Source organism: Epinephelus lanceolatus, chromosome 20 (genome assembly GCF_041903045.1).
Source record: "Epinephelus lanceolatus isolate andai-2023 chromosome 20, ASM4190304v1, whole genome shotgun sequence".
In the NCBI taxonomy this organism is placed as follows: Eukaryota; Metazoa; Chordata; class Actinopteri; order Perciformes; family Serranidae; genus Epinephelus; species Epinephelus lanceolatus.
Window position 1 is genome coordinate 38,814,408 of NC_135753.1, and position 22,183 is coordinate 38,836,590.

General features: G+C 43.8%; 1 protein-coding gene across 1 annotated transcript in view; it reads left to right on the forward strand.

The window, feature by feature from the left end:
* The first annotated feature begins 4,718 nt into the window (after positions 1–4,718).
* pde1ca (phosphodiesterase 1C, calmodulin-dependent a) overlaps positions 4,719–22,183 on the forward strand; it is a 32,717-nt gene continuing 15,252 nt past the window's right edge. The window contains exons 1-7 of the mRNA XM_078162913.1: positions 4,719–4,949; positions 15,568–15,618; positions 15,714–15,873; positions 16,561–16,674; positions 17,914–18,096; positions 19,365–19,431; positions 19,958–20,074. Of these exons, the coding sequence (XP_078019039.1) occupies positions 4,865–4,949; positions 15,568–15,618; positions 15,714–15,873; positions 16,561–16,674; positions 17,914–18,096; positions 19,365–19,431; positions 19,958–20,074 (777 nt within the window). The 5' untranslated portion in view covers positions 4,719–4,864. The remainder of the gene's footprint in view (positions 4,950–15,567; positions 15,619–15,713; positions 15,874–16,560; positions 16,675–17,913; positions 18,097–19,364; positions 19,432–19,957; positions 20,075–22,183) is intronic.

The following is a 22,183-nucleotide window of genomic DNA, read 5'->3' on the forward strand; positions in this document are numbered from 1 at the left end:
GATGTTAGTGAATAAAGGTGCGGACACACCAAAATGACATCAAAGAACTAGCGGTGACGAAAGCCAACTGTTGCGTCATCTACGTCGCCTCACGTCGCCCTGTGTCAGTTGCATTTGAACACACTACACGGACTACATCCGACGGCCAAGTAGCACGTACGTTCTGCGCCTGCGTGAGAGAGAGCGGAGTGAGAGAGTGGTACATCCTGTCAGCCGAGGGGTTTCCTATCTGTGCAGCCGAGCACCGCAGCACCTCCACGGACTATTACATCCAGACGGTCCCGGTGTTTCCTCCTCAGGCTCCACTTCACTCAGCTGCCCGATAAACCCGCTGCTTCTTCCCACTTTAACCTGAATAACAAACCAGGGCTCGGTGCTCCGGTTGGATCCAAACGGAGAGCCGGGGCTAGCTCAGAGACTAGCGGAGGCTAACTGGCTGTGCTTCCCTCCGGTCATGCTGCGGCTAACGCTCCGCTAGCCGCTCCCAGCTAGCTCTGGTTTGTTATTCAGGTTAAAGTGTGAAGAAGCAGCGGGTCTGTGGGGCAGCTGAGTGAAGTGGAGCCTGAGGAGGAAGCACCGGTTAGCCCCGGTTTCACTACAGGCAGATTCACTCGCTACAGGGGCGAGGAAATAAAACCTGAACAGCCAATCAGAGTGATCTCTCTCACCGACAAGCTCCGCCGCCGCTTCATTCATTCATTCATCTTCTAACCGCTTCATCCTCTTGAGGGTCGCAGGGGGGCTGGAGCCTATCAGCTGACACTGGGCGAGAGGCAGGGTTCACCCTGGACAGGTCACCAGACTATCGCAGGGCTGACACATAGAGACAAACAACCATTCACACTCACATTCACACCTATGGACAATTTAGAGTTATCAATTAACCTGCATGTCTTTGGACTGTGGGAGGAAGCTGGAGCACCTGGAGGAAACCCACGCTGACACGGGGAGAACATGCAAACTCCGCACAGAAGGGCAACCCTCTTGCTGTGAGGCGACAGTGCTAACCACCACACCACCGTGCCATCCCCACCGCAGATTCAACATGCGTAATTGGCCGAAAAGCCGCCGACGGTGCGGGACACACTGCAAAAACTAGGCCGACAGACGCTCACGACGGCCTGACTTTGGTCGACGGCCGACCGTCGGCTTGGTGTGTCAGGGCCTTTAAACCTACAGTATCAGGATCAGTTTTAAAGCTACAGTAGAAGCGCAGGTATCATATTAAACTAGAGGACCTAAGGCATCCATTGGTTCCAACCATGTTCTACTATCCTGTCATAACGGGGGACAAATAACACTCTTAATTTGGCTAAATTTTGGCGAGGGAAAAATGAACATTGGCATTTTTCAAAATGGAGTATTTAAATATTTCTGCAGACTGAGCTGTCTTTAAATTACATAAACTGGATTTGACTGGAAAACTGAGAGCTGACAGCCACATAGTGTTTACACTGTTTCAGCTCTGCACACAATTTGACCGATATTTGATTAAAGTAGAATCAAATCTGAATGAATAAATGACGAAAAAAAAGCTCACTTTTGATTTGATCTGATGATTTAATACCCTGCAGTCTTTTCTTCAGTGTTTGATTCGACTTTTCTCTAATCATTCATTGGAGGTTATTTTCTTGGCCCAAAACACATGTGACAACCTCTGCTTTTCAAAGTAAGAAAATAAGGTCTTAACATTAGATACAAGTACACGTGGAAATATGATGAATTGTATTATATTTGCAGGGCCACTCATCTTGGATTTGGGGCCCACTTTTGAAAAAGTGTTTCGTTCTTGTGATTAGTTCTCTGTGTATATATACCTGTGTGTTTCCCTTTGTTTCTTGTCAGTTCATCTGTTGTTCATCCTGCATCCATCCCATTTCATCGTGTTTTTCACAGTTGGTTTTCAGTTTGTTTTGCCAAGTAACACACAGACTGCCTTTTTTTATTCATGGGAGAGCACAGATGTAAAATGTTTAATTTCATGTTTTGTTTCTTTCCCCTCTTGTGTGTCACTGCAACACGTCTCATCCCAAGTCGTCACATATCGCTGCTTTGTCAGAGGACTTTCACATCTTACACGCCAGGTATTCTCCTGCGTCTGCAAGTGATGCTCCAGGACATTCGCAAAAGCATGTTTGAAATGCAATAAGTACTTAACTAAAGACAGATTCTGATCATTCTTTACCCTTAATTAGTCTTTCTTTAGTCAGTTTTGCAGATTAAAACATGTTTGCTAGAAAACTGATGATTTTGAAAGAAAAATTAGGGTCATAAAAAACAATTTTCAACAAAGAGGATACAAGAAATCTGTCCTTAATGATGCTGCGACCAAAAACAAGACAGATCTTGGTTGGATCTCTTAGAACATAAACCTATAATGAAATCAAATAACCGTGTGATATTTACAGCTGAGTGATCTCAAGGTGCAGAACAGATGAAGGGATTAAACACAAAACCCTGCCATATACTTGAATCTGAGTCTGAACTCAGTGGTTTACCTCAGAGGTAAAACATGAGAGACCATCCAGTTCACTCATATTTGCCTTCTCCCCAATCAGTACCAGCTCAGGCTATTTCAGCATCCATCTCTAATGGCAGCCACTGAAGCTGAATATAATCATCATGGGACAGCAGTGTTTTGTTGAGACTTTATAAACCTAATAAATCCAATAATGGATGTCTTCTGTCCATGCTTCGCCATTCGCCAAAGCTTACTGAGGGCACAAGGTATCCCAAGATTGGGCTGAGTCTGTTCACAAATCAGAGGCTGTGTTGCTGTGGGCGTAACAAAGACCCCTCAGAAAGTGCACCAGGCTTTGAAGCTAATTCAGTCAGGATCACATTAGCAAAAAAAACAACTTTATTTCCATTTGCAGTATTATATTAGGCCATACGTCTCTACACTGGGACATTCTCTGCCTGGACGTCCATTGAAATGCATTACAGAAAGTCAGTTTGTTGGGTTTTATGAGCTTTTTCTGAGATTTGAAGTTTAAAAATGGTCAAACGGTGTGCATGGGGTACATGCAACTCTGACACAAGGTATCCTGAGAGGCTGGGCAACCAGGTGTATTTTTTACACTTTAAACCACATCTCAAGCGAGAAAAGTGTCTCCTTTGGATAAAGTTGTGTGGTAACGTTAGACCACAACATCAACTCAACGTGAATAAGATTAACAATGATGTCTACATCTGTTCTAAGGTAAGTCAACATTGTGTTTGAGGCAACATATTGTCACTTTGCTGGAAAGAAATATAAAGTTATCTTTAACATCTCTAGCTAACGTTAGCTAAAGTTAGCCTAACGTTAGCTCCTAGCTGCGTTGTTCATCATGTCACCTTGTTTGCTGGGAGTTCATTAGCCTATTTTGTTCTAGTTTTGTACTTTGGTGATCGTACATCATTGTTAGCTGTTGTCCAAAGGGCTCTAGTTAAGCTAACGTTAACTTCTGGAGCTTAGCTTCATTAACTTATCTGTAATGGCAGAGATAACAAAGGTTGGCAAACGTTATGCTGAATGATTCAGTGTAAATACTGTAGCACCAAACTAACGGAGAGACACTCTTGGTAAAGATGGTAAAAAGGCCGTTATCCTTTTCTCATATTCTGAGCCAAAAACCTTAACTTCAGTGGCACTTTAACTTGTTGTCTTTGATGGTGACGGCAACCAGATGCGGTTCACAAGCGTACACTGTGACCTGTAAATTTTGGCTTGTAATTTAAGCTTTTCATCGACCTTCTCAACAATAAAATGATGAATATATCCCTCCAATGTGTAGTTTAGGCCCTTTTGGTTACTTCTCAATGACATCTGATCGTTATGTCCCCAAAAATCATCAATTGCCTCCTGTGAAATGCCGTGTACTGTGACACCTGCCATAGCGCCGCTCACTGAATGTTGATAGTTTGTCCGAGTGAGTGGAGGGGGCGTGGCTTAGCTATAGGTCAATTGAGCTGCTAGAGATCAGCTGATGTAGCTGGGATGTGAGCTGAGCTTGACATCGTGTCCTGCCTGAACTAACGCTATGGTCAATTTTTGTTTATTCCGACAGTCACTAATAGGAAGGACAGGCGTGCTCTCTCTGCCTTTGGATTGCTGTGTAGGCCTAGAAAAGGCAAAGAGGCCTCAGAACAGAGCCGAGCCAAGTGGTCCTGACTGAACTGTAGTGTAGTCTAAACCTGACATAACATTACCTGCAGGCAGTCACACCATCAGCAGCAGAGGGAGGAGCACAGAGGACAGACTGATGCTGACTGATGTCTGCGTTCGTCATTCTTTCCAGCGGCCTGGATGAACATGACACAACAGGTGCACTCACTGATAATTGCTCAAGGTGTAAAATAATAAATGTCCTTGCTTAATATCGATAATTTGATGTTCCAGTTTCAGGGAAAACATCAAGAACATCACAGAACAAGGAGGTTGTGAAGGAGGAGGAGACTTCAACTGGCTTTAGCACTGAAGTAAGTGAGCATGGCCATATAGCAGACCACAGGGGGGAAAGAGACATGTATCTGCTGCTGAGTCAACTGTGAGTGACGGAGAGAGGAAAAGCAGAGACAGAGTGAGAGAGCTGCCATTGTGAGTGCTCCTGCAGGATCACAGTGGCCTTGAGGGATGAAGAGCAGGGAGGGGGAGGAAGAAGAGGAGGAGGAGGAGGAGGAGGCAGCATTCCTCCTGAACACGACTGCTGAAAGCTCCGCAGCACCTCCAGCCTCCAGCGGGACTTCAGCACTGCCAGGGATACAGGCACTCAGAGCGGAACAGCCTCTGGGCTCACTCCTCTCCTGGGAAACAGTGTTCTGCTCTCCGCAAACATCCACTGACAGACAGAGAGCAGAGAGGTGCACATCAAGATCCACCATGACACAACCCACGTCCAAAAAACAGGGATTTAAAAAGTGCAGGAGTGCCACTTTCAGCATTGATGGCTTCAGCTTCACCATCGGTAAGAGACTCTTTGTTATACTGTGGTCGTGTACGTGTGTGTGTGTGTGTGTGTGTGTGTGTGTGTGTGAGACAGAGGTTATGGTTGGTGCTATTGTGTTGCTGAACAGGTGGTATTCTTTACTTAAGGTTTATTATATTTGAATTGTAGGTGTTCATCTGTAACATGTGCTCCATCTTTGCTTCAGGAAAAAAAAAAAATATCTGAGAACATGCGTCTGTGCTGATGACGTGAAAAACTTGTACTTCAGGTTCAGTCTTCACTCAGGTGAACAAAAGCATAAGTAGAATATAAATGTTTATGGCAACACCAATCTGGCCAGAGAAGATCTTTGTACATTTCTTTATACAGAGTCAGCCATATGACACCACCAGGGAGGAGGCACAACACTGTTGTGTAACCATGGGTCCAGACTATTCACCATGGGAGTCGGGAACATCTACAAGGTCTTCTTCTTGTCTCCAGACACCCAGAGCAAAGTCTCCAAACATAAAGCGTACCAAGATGAAGAGCTTTAAAATCCTGAACCTAAACAATATGAATACATTTGTCCTGTATAATGAATGTTTCTACCACAGCTGACAGCTTTGACACGATCACTATTATTTTTGTTTCATCCAATTCCATAATATGACCTTTTTAAACTTCATGTCATATGGATGTGAATCAGTCTATATACTGGGGCCGTTTCTGGCTCCTTAGTTCTAATGAAGGGAAATCTTACAGTGTTTTAACACCTGTCCTGTTTGGTTCGGTTCATTCAAATTTAAGTAGTTTTGCCCCCTCAGTGCGGTTCGTTTGTGCAGGTGTGAACACAGCAAACCAACCGGACTGAGACCTTCTTGAAGAGGTGGTCTCAGTCCAGTTCCAAAGGAACTCTGGTGCGGTTGGTTTGTGGTGAGAAGGTGTTCCGACCTGGATGTGAAGCAACTGCAGTCACATGACACATTGTTTGGGTTAAACATAAGCATGTTACAGTCCTGGAGGATTATTAATGTGCACCTCCTCCTGTACTGCCTTAATATGCACATTCAGCACATCCAATGCATCAAAACATTGTTTTCTAGTTGGAGCCGCGCCTCGTTTTCAAACTGTATGGTTTGACTAAAATGAACAATGACAGCAATATAGTCCACGATGAGCAGCGCTAAAATCAACCTGCGTAGTTGTCCCTCCATTGTGACATTAGAAAGTGTCACATTTATCTTGCAAGTGTACTCTTCTTCAACGTTTGCTTTACTTCCTGGATTTTTCCCACATGGAAATTCTGACCAATCAAGAGCAGCTTTCTCACACAAGGCATTTGATCTGGTCCTCTTGTAAATGCTGCCGTGAGAACACGAACCAACTCTAGGCAATTATACAACTTTGGAACAACATGAGTCCCTGATTCAGACCAGAGGAGACCACTCTAGGGCTGACAGCAGCCTGAGATACTCAAACACCAGACCAGACTGGTGTACTGAATTTTACCACTGGGTATCCCTCTTGACTCAGCAGCCGCTCCTGAGTGAAGCATTATGATGCTGCATCCCAAAAGAAAACGAACCATCCGGTCACCATTATTGTTTATCAGTGCCCAGCATCAGTGGGGAGCACAGCACGACAACAACGAAAGTTAAGATGGGCGCGAGGGGAGGTGGATGGGTCCAACAACCATTAACTGTCACCCAAGAAGCTGGTGTTCATCATATGTGGACGTGGAAAGTCCACGACCAAACATCCATGTTATGTGGTCGCAGTGAGAATGTGTTGCATCAATAGCTGCCCGGCCTGAACATGCTTACAAGGCAGACCGTGTATAGAGGTGTGAGACCAAATCAACAAGTGATAAGAAAACAGAATAGTATATTCTGTATATTTCTATACTTGACTTATACCAAATAAAGTGATCTCATTTTGTGTGATCACATTGGCTATCATTTATGAAACTAATGTACGACAGAAAACTGGGCGTTGGGTCATATCCATGCTGCCACCTCAAGCATGAATGTCCACTGCGACGCTGTGATTTCTTTCCATCCTGCGTTTTTCTGACTTCCTTTGATGAAAGTGACGGTCTCTGCCGTCACTGAATCGTGCACTGCTACGTCCTGCAAAACCACGTTTTTAAGGAGTCCCGTCAGGCCCCACAGGTGGTTGGTTCATCTTTCAAATTGGTTACTCTGCCCATGCTTCCTGAGGTTTACTCCATCCCTTGATTCTGTGACAGCTGAGGTGTAGGATTGTTGATACAGCAGGAAATGCAAATTTAATAACCCTCTACTTCCTGTTTCATTCTCCTAGTCCTCAAGTAAACATAGGCAGATTCTTCAGCTCTGGCCATGGACAAGAGGTTAAGAACAGGACACTGTCATCAAACACTCTTTAGTTGTGGCTGTCCATATTGATCTGATCAACTTTTAGGTGTCAGAGAAAACTGTCATGTCTCCAGCAGTGTGTGACAGGTTTAAGGGCTGATTTACGAGCACACACTCACTGATCATCATCTGAAAAGCTCAACATCTCTCTATTTATGCTCTCAACAAATAACTAATGTGAGCCAACTAGGATTTGTCCCCAGGTTCATTGTAAACTCTGACTTATCCATGTGACTGTTAAGAAGCAGAAACATAACTTGTTTCTTCATGTGCAACATGTTAGTCTGGAGGTTTAAACTGGTGTCCTCTCACAGAGTTGGTGATTCAAACTAAACTTTCATCTCTGTCAGAGAAAACTGATCTGAGTTCAGACTGTTTACTTACAGCACAGCTACACTCACAGATAACTGAGCCTCCTACCTGCCTGTCAAACACCATCAACCCACAAACCTTCTCCAGTCCGGACTGAGTGGAGTCCTGCGGGGTGAAGCTGTGAAGGCTGCGAGCGGAGCTAGCTGCTAACAGCCACTGCTGCAACTATCAAACTCCACAGATCCATTCAGCAGCTCCACCATCCACAGTCAGACACACACGGCTGATTATTTACTGCTGAGTTACAGCTCACAACTCGCACCAACCCAAACATCCTGGTGCAGACTATTTACTGGAGTTTACAGCCTGTCGCTCATCAGGCATCTGAAGATCATTACAAACACGGCTGTCCTCTGCTTTCACTGTCCGACAGACTACCATTAACATTTCTGTCACATCTCGTCAAAAGAAATGAAAAACGGATTTCATCTTAGTTTTTATTAGCAAGACCTATTTTTAGCTCGTCATTGTCTCGTTTTCATGAGGGGAGAAAGGATGTTGGTGATAGTTTTCATCATTTGTATTAGTGATAAAACAAAACCAGCATCAGATGGACTGTATTCATAATCAATACGCCACAATAATATAAATAACCAGCATAGGTTACCAGGGCATAAGCACATACAGCCAGCAACAGCAGCGACCCACCGTCTGACACCGGCACACGTGAGGACAGATTCATAGGGCTCGGTGGGGACGGAGCACCTGTTGCAGCAAGCCAACACGCCGTCTGTGGTCATTTTGACTTGACCAGCTGACTTCACTACAAGCTGATTGGCTGTTGAAACAGATGACATGCTTTAAAAACAGCCACTGGCCATTTGACCAGCTGAGTGTCAGGTGACATCATCAGCCAGCTTGAGTCGAGTTCACACCGCTGACACTTTTCTCTGCAGTGTTCTAAAAACAGTTTTGTCTTGTCGCAAATCTTTGATCTGAGCTTGGCTTTAGGAGCTCTCTGAGAGTGTTCTCAGAATGTTTGTGATAACGGCCTCTGACTTTGGAAAGTAACGATAAAGGTTACGATCAGCATTCACATCCGAGTTAAATGACTCAGTAACTGTAATTTAGATGAAGACATCCTTGTTTCGCCAGACTTCTTGTCTGCATCACAACAAAAGTGAGTAAACTCATTAGTTTGTAGACCATTGCAAAACCATGTTTCTGTACAAAGCAAAAAGCTCGACTAACAACACTTGCAGCAGGTTTAAGGATGTGTACACAGCTCATCAAACATGTTGGGGAGTAACATAGGCAGCAGTAGTATTTTGTTGTCTCCCTGAACACACTTCCTGACACTGCTCCTCGTGCCACACTTCCTTGCCAGCACGCAGCTTGTCTGAGTTTACCACATGAGCTCTGTGTTGATGTCATTCAGCAGGTAGGCCAATCACGAAGCTCCACAGTCCTCTACGTCTGGGAGCAGGACGTACACGCACTGACAGTTGTTTTTGGGGTATTAGTGTAGCACTGTGAACCAGGATTAGATTTGCCATGTGAAAAATAACACCTCCAGTCTTTTGCATATCACTCAACATATGTATGACGTGGTCCAAAAATAGTGCTCAGACTTGCGCAGCAGCCAATGTGCTAAAAAGTGACAAACAGTGAACAGAAATACCACCGACAGTCAGCGAGTTTTACTCCTGCTTTCCCCAGATTAGAAACATTTTCCTCTGCTGCAGATGTCACTGCTTTTTGACCTTTCAGACCTTGGAAAGTGCCAACAATCCTTGAATATGAGGCCTCACACCTGTCTGAGTAAATAGATCATTGTAATTACCTGCCCAAATGAATCATATGAGCATTCTTTGATCTAACGCCCTGCCACTGTTAATGTGCACAGTGACATGCAAAAGTTTGGGCACTGGTCAAAATTTCTTTTACTGTGAATAGTTAAGTGAGCAGAAGATGAGCTGATCTCCAAAAGGCGTGAAGTTAAAGATGAAACATGCTTTTCAACATTTTAAGCAAGATCAGTGTATTAATTTTATTTTGTAATCCTCCAAACAAGAACTGAGAGACTTTGAGCTGGATACAGGAAGTGTTTAGAAGAAGGGGGCGCTACTGAGCACTGACCATGCAGGGTGCCCAGACTTTTGCTTCAGGCCCTTTTCATAACTGTTTCATCTTTAACTTTTTACCTTTTGGAGATCAGTTCATCTTTAAATTGCTTAGCTATTAACAATAAATGAACTTTTGACCAGGGGTGCCCAAACTTTTGCATGCCAGTGTCGATGTGACTGCAGTGCTGGCAAAGCTAATGAACAGAAGTATGTCAGTTTACAACTGAGGATGTCATCCCGGTGACAAGTACATTTACGATTGGATATGATACGATACTACTTTATTTGTTAATTTACACTGAAATTCATTTTGCATTCTCAGATTCCTCCATTCAAGAAGTTCCCACATAAATCAGACATACAATTACAGAAACAGAACATACTCATAGAAGCACACCAAACAGTCGTGACCACAGAGCACTTAATATCCTCAGATTCAGATCTTAATTAGCGGCTCACTGATTTTGATGTAGCAGCAGGACAGACTGATGTATAAACGCACATTTCAACCTGTTGTGTTTAAATGCAGGGACTCTGAATCGCCTGTTAAACCAGAGCTGCTCTTTTGAACACAAATATGAAAACAGTGTCTGCACAGTATAAAGGATGATGATAATAATATAAAACAGAAAATATGACTGTGAGTCAGGTACGTGTTTGTATTCACATTAATAGAACAGAAGGCCATGTCATTTTACAGTGTGCAGGTGTGTGTGTATGTGTGTGTGTTTACTGACTGCTGTCTCTATGGGAACCAGAAGAGACTGGGACATGAGTGTGACATCATTTTGACTGGTGCAAATAAATGTGCGTGTGTTGTCAGTTGTTAGGCAGCTGAGCTCAGGGAGTCATTATCACTAATGAAGTGGCTGTTTTTTATCTCCTCCTTCTCTGCCTGATTCCAGCCGTACTCCCCATCCACCAATCGCTTTCACACACACACACACGCACACACACGCACACACTTAATAATCTTTGCTCTTTCTGAGTGCCTTCCATTAAAAATGAAAGGGTCAGGTGTCCTCCTGGGTCACACACTGTTCTATATTTATCCTGGTGTAAAACACATGTACATGTACTCTCTCTTGCTCGATGCTACATAATTTTAGTTGCTTAATTAGTTAATCTTAACCTTAATTAGTTGGAGCTACAATATCCTTTTGTGTAAAGTGTCACAGATCAGCAAGGATACTGAACCTTTAAGGTTTTCTGCTTACTGTTTGGAGCTGCCAACAAGCACATTTACAGCTGCAGCACCATTAATTTGTGGATTCACACAGTCCTGCACACCAACACCGGCATGTTCAGGTAGTCTGGCTGATTTAAACTCTGTACGAGTTGAACTTGGTTAAAGGTATCCCAGCCCGTTCTCACTCCCATCTTGTCAAATACCTGTTTTGTCAGAGATCAGAGTCAGATACTGACGCACAGAAGCAGTTTTATGATATGCACTGGGTGGCAGCTATTTCTGATGCCAACGGCAACTGTTGAAGTATAAAGATCAAGGACGTCTGTATAGAGTGCCGAAGTCACGCCCCTTCCGGTGAAGCTCATGGGACTTTAGATGGGAAAAAATATAAATGGCAGTGAATGAGGAGAGAAATATTATCTTTTGGTCCCGTTTGAGTTGCGACATGAAATCTAAATATGTTGTTAATGAATTTAAAACATACATTTTAAGGTCAAGAAAGTCATACTGTTGAGATATAAGCTTTTGAAAAAAAAAACGTAATTAGAAAAACTACACAGGAGGCGGTCGCGTATGTGACGTCATAGCTTTCGCTCGCTTCCTGCAGCTTGGAGTGACTGTAACCTGGCACAAAACACACAGACATCTTCAATCATAAATCGATTAATCATAAAACAGTGGAATTTCAGCGGGGAGGCCAAGCTGCAGGAAGCGAGCGAAAGCTATGATGTCACATACACAACCTCTTCCTGTGTACTCTTGAGTCTTTCTAATTAAAAAGCTTATATCTCAACAGTTTTACCACAAAGTATGACTTTCTTGACCTTAAAATTTATGTTTTAAATCCATTAACAACATATTTAGATTTCATGTCGCAACTCAAACGGGAACAAAAGATAATATTTCTCTCCTCATTCACTGCCATTCATATTTTTTTCCGATCTAAGGTCCCATGAGCTTCACCGGCAGGGGCGTGACTTCCGCACTCTATAGGGCAGGTGGGAGGGTCAAACAAACACTGGGCTTTCAACCAGGAGCCCACTATTTGTTTCCCATGTGAAAGTCAGTGGAACTATATTAATAACAACTTAGTTTGCTGGTATGTGTAGCATGCTACATCAGTGATGTACGTCTCATGACATGACATTACATGTAGTTATTTTAAGCCAAACAATGATGTTTTATTTTTTCTAAACCAATGAACAAAGACATTGAGTGCATTTACATGGACAGCTTAATTCCCTTTTCATTCGTAATCAAAGTTCATTCCTATTAAAAGTGATCTTGTAAACACCTAATTCAGAATGAAAATGGCCAATGCCATTGAAAATTCAATCCGATGTAAGGGGCTGGAATATTGCGTTTATAATTCCCAATGAAAGAATTTCTCGCACTTGTATACACTCATTCCTCTTTAAGTTCATTCCTGTCTTTCTGCACATGCTCGTTTCCTTGCCCTTCTGGCGCCATGACGTATATAGCGCGCATAGCAACGGGCTGAGATAGAGCAGTCGGACTCGTTGCACTCACCGGTTTCCATTCGCCACAGCACGGTCTTCTACCTCCCTTCTTGGACCTTCTACCTCCCTTCTCCTCCTCAACAGACGAAGCATTAGCAGAACAAGGTTGTTGTCGTACTGCTGCTTCAAGAATATAAGCAAAACAAGCCCGAAAAAGGCACTAAGAACGGCGTCGTCAAGCATCTTGTTATCCGGAGCGAAGACTACAGTGTTTTCTTCGAGTACACGTAACATCCGCCCCGCCCCCTATCCAATCAGAAACCTTCCCTGCCCCAAACCTTGCACAGACCCGAATAAAGGTGATTAAACTGATCTCCTGTGTAAACCCTCATGCGGAATGAATATTTCTCATGTAAACTACCTGGAAAGACTTTAATTCAGAATGATTTCATTCAGATTTATTTCATTCCGAGTGAGAAGCCATCATGTAACCACACCCATTGTAAGTTCAGTTCGAAGCAAAGGAGCAGCAGCTTTACTCAGAGCTCCTCACCCTATCTCTAAGGCGGCACCCGTTTTGGCCGCTTGTATCCGCGATCTCATTCTTTCAGTCACTACCCAGAGCTCATGACCATAGGTGAGGGTTGGGATGTAGATGGACCAGTAAATCGAAAGCTTTGCCTTTTGACTCAGCTTCCTCTTCACCACAATGGTCCGGCGCAGCGCCCACATTACTGCAGGTGCCACACCAAACCGCTGTTCCATGTCATGCTCCATTCTACCCTCCCTGTGAACAAGACCCCAAGATCTTTGAACTCCCTTGCTTAGAGCAGAAACCTTTTCCCAACCCAGGGGAGGCAATCCACCTTTTTCCAGCAGATAACCAATGCCTCAGACTTCAAGGTGCTGACTTGGCATCAGACTCGGCTGCAAACCGCCCCAGTGGCTGCTGGAGGTCAACAAAACCACATCTTCTGCAAAGAGCAGAGATGCAATTCTGAGGTCACCAAACCAGACTCCTTCCCTCCCCCCTGCCTGCACCTTGAGATCCTGTTCATGAAAATCACAAGCAGAATCAGAGTCAAGGGATGACCCTGCCCTGACCCACTGATAACGTGTTTGACTTTGTGCCAAGTATGTGGACGCAACGCTCACTTTGGTTATACAAGTTATACAAGGAAGGCTCATAGCAGCGACCCCGGTACCACGTATTCCTGCAGTACCCCCACAAGACTTGCCATGGGAAATAGTCTGAAGCCTTCTCCAGGTCCACAAAGCACATGTAGACTGGATAAGCAAACCTTCCAGCCGCAGAGACACAATACATGCAACAAGCGTGAGTTGAGATCATATTCTGCAGAAGTGAAAACACTGTGGTGCTGAACCAGGGCTGTTTGAGACTGTTAATCATTTGACCGAGGCTACTTTCACACCTGTAGTTTGGTTCGTTTGGTCGCACCAGAGGGAACAAAATGACATGTTGTTGCATATTAGTTTTGATTCCTTTCCTGTTCACACTGACTTTTTGCAGACGAACCAAGAGGAGTAAACATGAAGTTCTACCAACTGACAGGTGACTCGTTGACTGGACAGTTTTGGCGTTCCTGCAGCATCAGAACCCATGTGGGGAAATCAAATTCTTGTGACAAACAGAAGTTTCTGCAGCAGCACTTTAATGCTTCTAAAGTGTTTATTTTTATATTCCTTGGTTTCACAAAGAGCTCACAGACAAAGAACTGATTGTAAGCATTATTAGGAGGCTATTATTAGACTGCAGATCAATGTGTTGTCAGTGTTCTGAATAATGACTAACACAGAGACAGGATGAAAAGAAGGCGTCTTGTACAGTAATGATTCAGGGCTTCATACTGTGAGATCACTGTCACACACTTTTTAATGGACTTCATGAACAGGCAAAGTTTCAACAGCTTTTTAATCAGGGAAAATACCCTCACTGATGTGCATATGTGTTAATAATAATAATAATAATAATACATTTTATATCTGAGCACCTTTCATGACACTCAGAGTCGCCTTATAGAGAAAAATACAGTTTAAAATACAATAAAATACAAAGTACAAGATAATTCAACATTTTACAACAAACAAACAAACATCACTTTAAAAAGCAAACAAATCATTAACAAAATATCTGTTCAGGCTTACCCACTCAAAGAGAGAAGGAAAGCCTGAACAGGTGAGTTTTCAGCCTGGATTTAAAGTGTGGGAGTGAATCAATATTTCAGAGGTCAGGGGGGAGTGCAGAGCAGCTGAATGCTCTGCCCCACGGGTGGCGGTGCATGTGAACCAGGACTTTATTTCATGAAATCAATCAGTAAGGAATGAGGGAGGGAGGGTGGAATCAGGTTTGGAGAGGATGTAGAGCTGGGTGTCATCCGCGTAGCAATGGAAATTAATGTGGTTTTTATGGAAAATGTGACCAAGGGGGAGTAAGTAGATGATGAATAGCAGGGGCCCCAGGACAGAGCCCTGGGGCACACCTGTGGAGACTGGGAGGGGGTGCGAGGTAAATAATTTCAGCTGAATGAACTGAGTGCGGCCAGAGAGGTAAGATTTAAACCAGCCAATGTGTGATGCCAATAGTATGAGGTCTGTCCAGGAGGGTGGTGTGTGTGATGGTGTTGAAGGCCGCACTCAGATCAAGCAGAATGAGGATGGATAATAGACCAGAATCAGCTGCCAGAAGGAGATCATTGGTGATTTTAGGCAATGCAGTTTCAGTAGAGTGGAAAGGGTGGAAACCAGACTGTTACCATGGTTACATGTGTGCATTAGCATAGGTTATGGGATATATGGCCTTTATCAGTATCAATGATGAGATCTTAGACAGATTTCAAGATCAGCAGGATTTATTGTACTTTAGCTGTTGCTAAATTCACATATCTGTTGTCATAAACTCCTGTGGTTGGTTTGTTAATGCTTTCACACCACAAAGTGGAACGAGACCCAGATTTTCATGTGGTCTTGGTTTAGTTGTTTGGTCCACACCAGAGTTTGATAGCAACTTTCACGCCAGCCTGAAGGAACCTTAGTAACTGTGCAAACAAACCTGAGTTTGTTTTAACTGAAACAAACAGGTTAGGTGTGACGCGCCCTCATATTACCAAGAATTATGTTAAATAAAAGAAATTCTGATTCTTTTCTTTACAGTTGCCAATGAGGCGGGGGAAAGCAACCGCCATCCACTGGCCCGCTTCGCACGTGAGTTCACCATGATTCACTGTTTTTGTAATTTCAGGTTACAATCGTGAGGTGTGTAATAGAGATGTGATGTGGTTTGTGTGAAAATTGCTCAGGCTCACGGTCCCAGAATGCACTATGCACCGCTGTCACAGCCGGCCTTGAGATCACTGAACACAAAGGAATTCTGATTGACCCGCGCAGCGCTGAGGAGATCCTGGCTGATGAGCTGCCGGTCCCTGATGCTGTCGACGCCATGGAGAAGACTGCAATCAGGTCACACAAAGGAGCAACACACACAGAAACTGGAACAAACATTAACTGGTCTTTGTTTCTCCTTGTGCATGATTATTTATGTCTGCGCTGTGAATGTGTCACGTACAGCTGCCATATGAAGTTGTGATGAAGGGAAATGTGTTGCAGCCTGAGACCGCCTTGGTTAAAATGAATCAAAAGAATTACAAAGAGTCTACAGTCATGCTAGCTGAGCAAAGGATTGCCATCTGTTTTGGCTGTGACAAAAAGTCAAGGGGTCTTCATAGTCACTAGACTTCATCCTCTGGGAACAATGCATGTCTGAACCAAGTTTCATGGTCTTAAGTATTGACAGCTATTTTAGATGTTGTCTTGAGATGAAAATGTTTATTAGCTCAAGTCGATCTTTAGTCATTTTTATCCTTCATAGTCTTAGTTGCCAAAAATTTTAGTCATTAAGTTTTCTATATATTTTTTCTTTTTAACTAATCCAGTGAGGTGTACTGCTCGGTGTAAACGGGACTTAAGTTCAGGTGTTTAAGATCTTCAGGTCATGGATGAAAGGTCAAAGGTTGAAGCCATTATGTTGATGTGAGAAACAGTTGTATAACAAGCTGGGTCTCTGGTATATTTCCTGCTCTCCCAAATCGAGCATGTGGCGTTCTTTAAATGAAGTGTTGATGTTGGTGTGACGGCTTTGTGTTGCAGGTTGCGGTGTCTCATAAAGCAGCTGGAGCGGGGGGAGGCATCTGTGGTGGACCTGAAGAAAAACCTGGAGTACGCTGCCTCAGTCCTTGAAACTCTGTACATAGAGGAAACCAGGCAAGGAGGTTTCCACTCAGTTTTGCTCTTATCAACCCGCATTTAAACACACACTGTGTCATACCAGTACCTGTGTCTGCTACTGAATCAAGCTCAAACCCATCGTGATGGATTAACTGGCTTTTGAGCAGTGGTGGAAGAAGTACTACAAAGTAAAGATTCTACGTTACAAGTAAAAGTCCTGCACTCCAAATTTTGCTGAGATGAAGCCCAGACGAATGATCAGTACTAGACGCACCTAAAGTGCTCATGCTTGGGATAGCATCATTTCCATTTGATGAATTAACAGTTTATAATCTTTGTTCACTGTGCAAGAAAAAGTATGTTGGCCGATTCCAATAGTTAATTTTAAAGTCGATATCGGCTGATACATCCCTAATAAAAAGTATTCCCAATTTGCCTTTCATTACTGCCATCAGGGTTTTAACCACGTAAATGCCCAACGTAATGTGTGCTCAACTTCCCACTGAGAATCTCAAAATCACAAGTGTCATATGAGTTCCAACACTGTTGACAATTCCCAACACATCATCCCAAGTCGTCCCACATCACCACTTTGTCAGAGGACTTTCTCTTCTGTTGACAGACACCACAACCAATGCTGGGACACAAACAAAACCACATGGCTAAGTTCAAACAACAGCACATGGTTAGGTATAGAAAAAACATTTGGCTCTACATTCATACAGGAAGTGAAATACTGGCTTCCGGGTGATAGTTAAGGGTTTGTTGGAGCTAGTGATGGCCAAATGAAGCCTCATGAAGCATTATCTTCATTTTCTGAGCCCACTAGATGGTGCGCATGGTTTAAAGAGAGAGGCTCAAGGAACGGCAATTCAGTGTGCTTTCAACCTTTTGTTGAACAAATAGCGCCATCTAGTGGGCTCAGAAAATAAAGAAAATGCTTCATGAGGCTTCATTTGGCCATCACTAGTTGGAGCCTTCCACCACCTTTCCCACCCTCCCTTGTCACTCTTTAGCTCCTTTTATGACATCATAACCGGCAGCACTTGGTGCCATCCAGCCGGGGAATCATAACACCGTGAAAGATTCTGTCCAGCTGTGTTACAAACTGATGTCACCCAGCTGTTTATCATACCACCAAGTGGATTTTGGGGTCAGTGTCAGAGCCAAAGCGTTCATAGTTCATAAATTGTATCTGCTTTGAATAAGGTTTCATTTTTGAAGTAATTGAATAGTGAATTGTGTTTTTATATGTGAAAATTCTTCTCCCTGCAGGCGGCTGGTGGATCCAGAAGATGAGCTGAGTGACATTCAGTCCGACTCGGTGCCGTCAGAGGTCCGGGACTGGCTGGCTTCCACTTTTACCAGGCAGAGGCGTCTGATGCTGCGCCGTAACGAAGACAAACCACGCTTCCGGAGCATCGTCCATGCAGTGCAGGCTGGCATCTTTGTGGAAAGGTTTGGTTCCTTTGGTTTATTTGTTGTAACAGTCCATGTGTAACCCTCATCTCCCCATCTTCATCCTTTCATCCTACACCCTTCACCCCTCGACCCTTAACACTTTGTCCTTCATCTCCGACCCTCATCCCCTTATTCATCAACCCTCATCCCTTCATCCCTCAACCCTCAACCCTCTGACCCTCATCCCTTCGTCCCTCACCCTTCACCCCTTCATTCCTCCATCTTCATCCTTTCATCCTACACCCTTCACCCCTTGACCCTTAACACTTCGTCCTTCATCTCTGACCCTCATCACCTCGTTCCTCAACCCTTATCCCTTCATCCCTCACCCTTCACCCCTTCATTCCTCCATCTTCATCATTTCATCCTACACACTTCACCCCTTCATTCCTCCATCTTCATCCTTTCATCCTACACCCTTCGACCCTCAACCCTTAACACTTCGTCCTTCATCTCCAACCCTCATCATCTTGTTCCTCAACCCTTATCCATTCATGTCTCATCCCTTCACCCCCTCATCCCCCATCTTCATCCTTTCATCCTACACCCTTCACCCCTTGACCCTTAACACTTTGTCCTTCATCTCCGACCCTCATCCCCTTATTCATCAACCCTCATCCCTTCATCACTCAACCCTTTCACCCTCGACCCTCATCCATTCATCCCTCACCCTTCACCCCCTCATTCCTCCATCTTCATCCTTTCATCCTACACCCTTCGACCCTTAACACTTCGTCCTTCATCTCTGACCCTCATCACCTTGTTCCTCAACCCTTATCCCTTCATCCCTCAACCCTTTGACCCTCAACCCTCATCCATTCATGTCTCATCTCTTCACCCCCTCATCCCTCAACCCTTCGACCCTCATCCCTCAACCCTTTGACCCTCGACCCACATCCATTCATCCTTTATCTGTGACCCTCATCCCTTTATTGTACACCCTATCATCCCTCCATCCTCATCCGTTCACTCTCTAATCCCTTGATCCTCATCCCTTCATGCTTTCCTCCAAATCCTTAGTCCATCATATTCAATAAAGATTCAGTCTCAGTCTTCATCTCCTTGGTGAGGATGTTAGTGAACAGGAGAAAGAGGAGATCAGCTGATTCATGTCTTCTAATATTTTATCATTATAGAACCTTCTGCACACATTAAAGAGATAAGCAAAAGTTTGTTTGCACTTCTCAGTGCTGCATTCAGTGTGTGTGTATTTTTGACATTGTGCTGTGGTGTGTGTCTATGTGTGTGTTATATCTCTGTGACAGGATGTACAGACGAACCTCCAACATGGCCGGTCTGACTTATCCCCCAGATGTCATCACTGTGCTCAAGGTATTAATGTGTGTGTACATGTCCGTTTGTTCGTGTATTGTGTGTGTATGTATTTTTGTGTTTCTTTTTGTCAAGCTAATGCTGAGTTTTGAAAATCTTAATTCATCCATCAGTAGTGATGGCCAAATGAAGCCTCATGAAGCATTTTCTTTATTTTCTGTGCCCACTAGATGGCACTCATGTGCGCTTTCAACCTTTTATTCAACAAAAAGCACCATCTCGTGGGCTCAGAAAAAAAAGAAAATGCTTCATGAAGCTTCATTTGGCCATCACTATCCATCAGTCCATTATTGAATTGAGTCTAGAATGGAGGGATGAAAAGAGGCTGAGGTTGAAGGGTGGGATGAAGTAACTGATGATGCTTACTATTAGAGTTGTGGATGAGTGAGTGTGAGGCAACATGTCATGGGTGTTTCCATGTTTCCTTATTTCTAATACATTTAAACAGAAATACAGAACCATAGTATTCAACAGGTATGTTGATATTCATGTGCTGATGAAATGTGTTTGTGTGAATCTGTTCCAGCACGTGGACATGTGGTCCTTTGATGTGTTTGCACTGAATGATGCGAGTGGAGATCACGCTCTGAAATTTGTCTTCTATGAGCTGCTCACCAGATACGACTTGATCAATCGTTTCAAGGTAACTTTCTCTGCCTTTATTGGTCACTGTGGATTGGCATTATCATATTGCTACACTGACACCATCCATTTTCATCCACTTATCCGGGGCCGGGTCGCAGGGGCAGCAGGCCGAGCAAGGCACCCCAGACGTCCCTCTCTCCAGCAACACTTTCCAGCTCCTCCTGGAGGACCCCGAGGTGTTCCCAGGCCAGATGAGATATATAATCCCTCCAGCATGTTCTGGGTCTGCCCCGGGGCCTCCTACCAGTGGGACGTGCCTGGAAAACCTCTAACAGGAGGCGCCCAGGAGGATCCTGATCAGATGTTGAACCACCTCAACTGACCCCTTTCGACACATAGGAGCAGCAGCTCTACTCTGAGCTCCCTCCGCATGTCAGAGCTCCTCCCTCTATCTCTACCCACACCCCATGGAGAAAACTTATTTCGGCAGCTTGTATCCGCAATCTCATTCTTTCAGTTACTACCCAGAGCTCATGACCATAGGTGAGGGTTGGGACGACCATGGACCTGCACAACGCCCGCATCACTGCAGAAGCTGCATCAAATCTCTGATACACTGACACCAAGTAAACATTTTTTATTTTTATAATTATTATTGTGACAAATCAAAGAAAAGGGAATAAGCTAAAGACAATTGTCAGATTATTGTTAGTAAACTGTAAACACAGTAAAAAAAGATTACTGTACTATCTTTCTCCAACTTCCTCTAAGGAAGAATAACAGCAAACTGTAACTTCATCCAGTGCATAAAAACACTAACTATATTCATCCCAAAGGCAAGGCAGCTTTATTTGTATAGCACATTTCATACAGAGTCAGTCCGCGATGCCAGGGATCAACACGCCTGAGGCCCCGCCCCTGCCTGCCGCCCGGCACACAATGCACCACACCCTGATTTCTATCTGCGAGTGTTGGCCCCACAGGGTGACGGCTCTGTGTTATTCTTTTGGGCTGAGCCACACCAGGCCCCATGGCCCAAGGCCCGGCCACCAGGGGGGCTCGGACATCTGGAGGTCCTTTGTGTCGAAGGGGTCAGTTGAGGTAGTTCAGGTATCTGATCAGGATCCTCCTGGACGCCTCCCACTGGAAGTGTTTCTATTATATATATCTCGTCTGGCTTGGGAACACCTCAAGGACCTCAAAGAGGTTTTGCTCAGCCTGCTGCCTCTGAGACCCGGCCCAGGATAAGCACATAAAAATGGACGGATGGACATTTCATACACTGAGGCAATTCAAAGTGCTTTACAGAACAATAAAGCATAAAACATAATAAAAGAGTGAAGAGGAAAAAAAGGTACAAAAGGTAAAATTCTCTGCACAATCTCATCAGTAGCATTTCATGTACTCCATTTGTCTCACCTCTTTGTGTTTCCACCATTTTCTCCTCTTTTTAAGAAAGGTTTCACCTCAGGAGCTCTCTCAAGGTCAAAGATGCTTTGTGAATACATTTGATCTTTACGAGGATCCAGCCTTAACTTTAAGGGGAAATTTTAAGAAAATGTCACAATTTTCTTAATAGGAGCAACTCTCAGTGCTAGGAAGCTTTGTGAATACGGCCCCTGGGTCCTAACAGATGCTTTTTACAAGCATTTAAACCTTAGAAACCTTAGAAAGCAAACTGGTTTGATTTCTTACCAGAGGCAATGAGCAACTTGGGAAGAAATGTCCTGCAAATTTAAAAAAAATAGTAGAACTTGACAAGCAAAAAGAAAGAGGGCAAAATTAATAGAAAAGAACTAGAAAAAATGTCCAGAAAAAGGTATTTAGAATTATTCTAACTATATTTTCAAAAAGAAAAAAATCTCTCCTGTCTCTTCATATTTATGTATATGTGTAAAACACAGGGTAATTTGTTTTGTTTTTCCAGGAAATGATCTTGTAACTTTTACTAGTTTCTTGCTAATTTTTGAATCACTTCTTGCAAAGTTGCTCATTGCCTTTCTCTTGTGTTCTTGAAAGTATTTAAGCCAATTTACTCAGATTTTAAAGGGTTAAGGAAGAATAACAGCGTGGCGCTCTTACATTGCAAAGCTGCTGCTGCCCTCTACTGGGGGAAACAAGTATTGCTTAAGAACAACTTCACATTAGAGCAGATCAGACCAGGGTA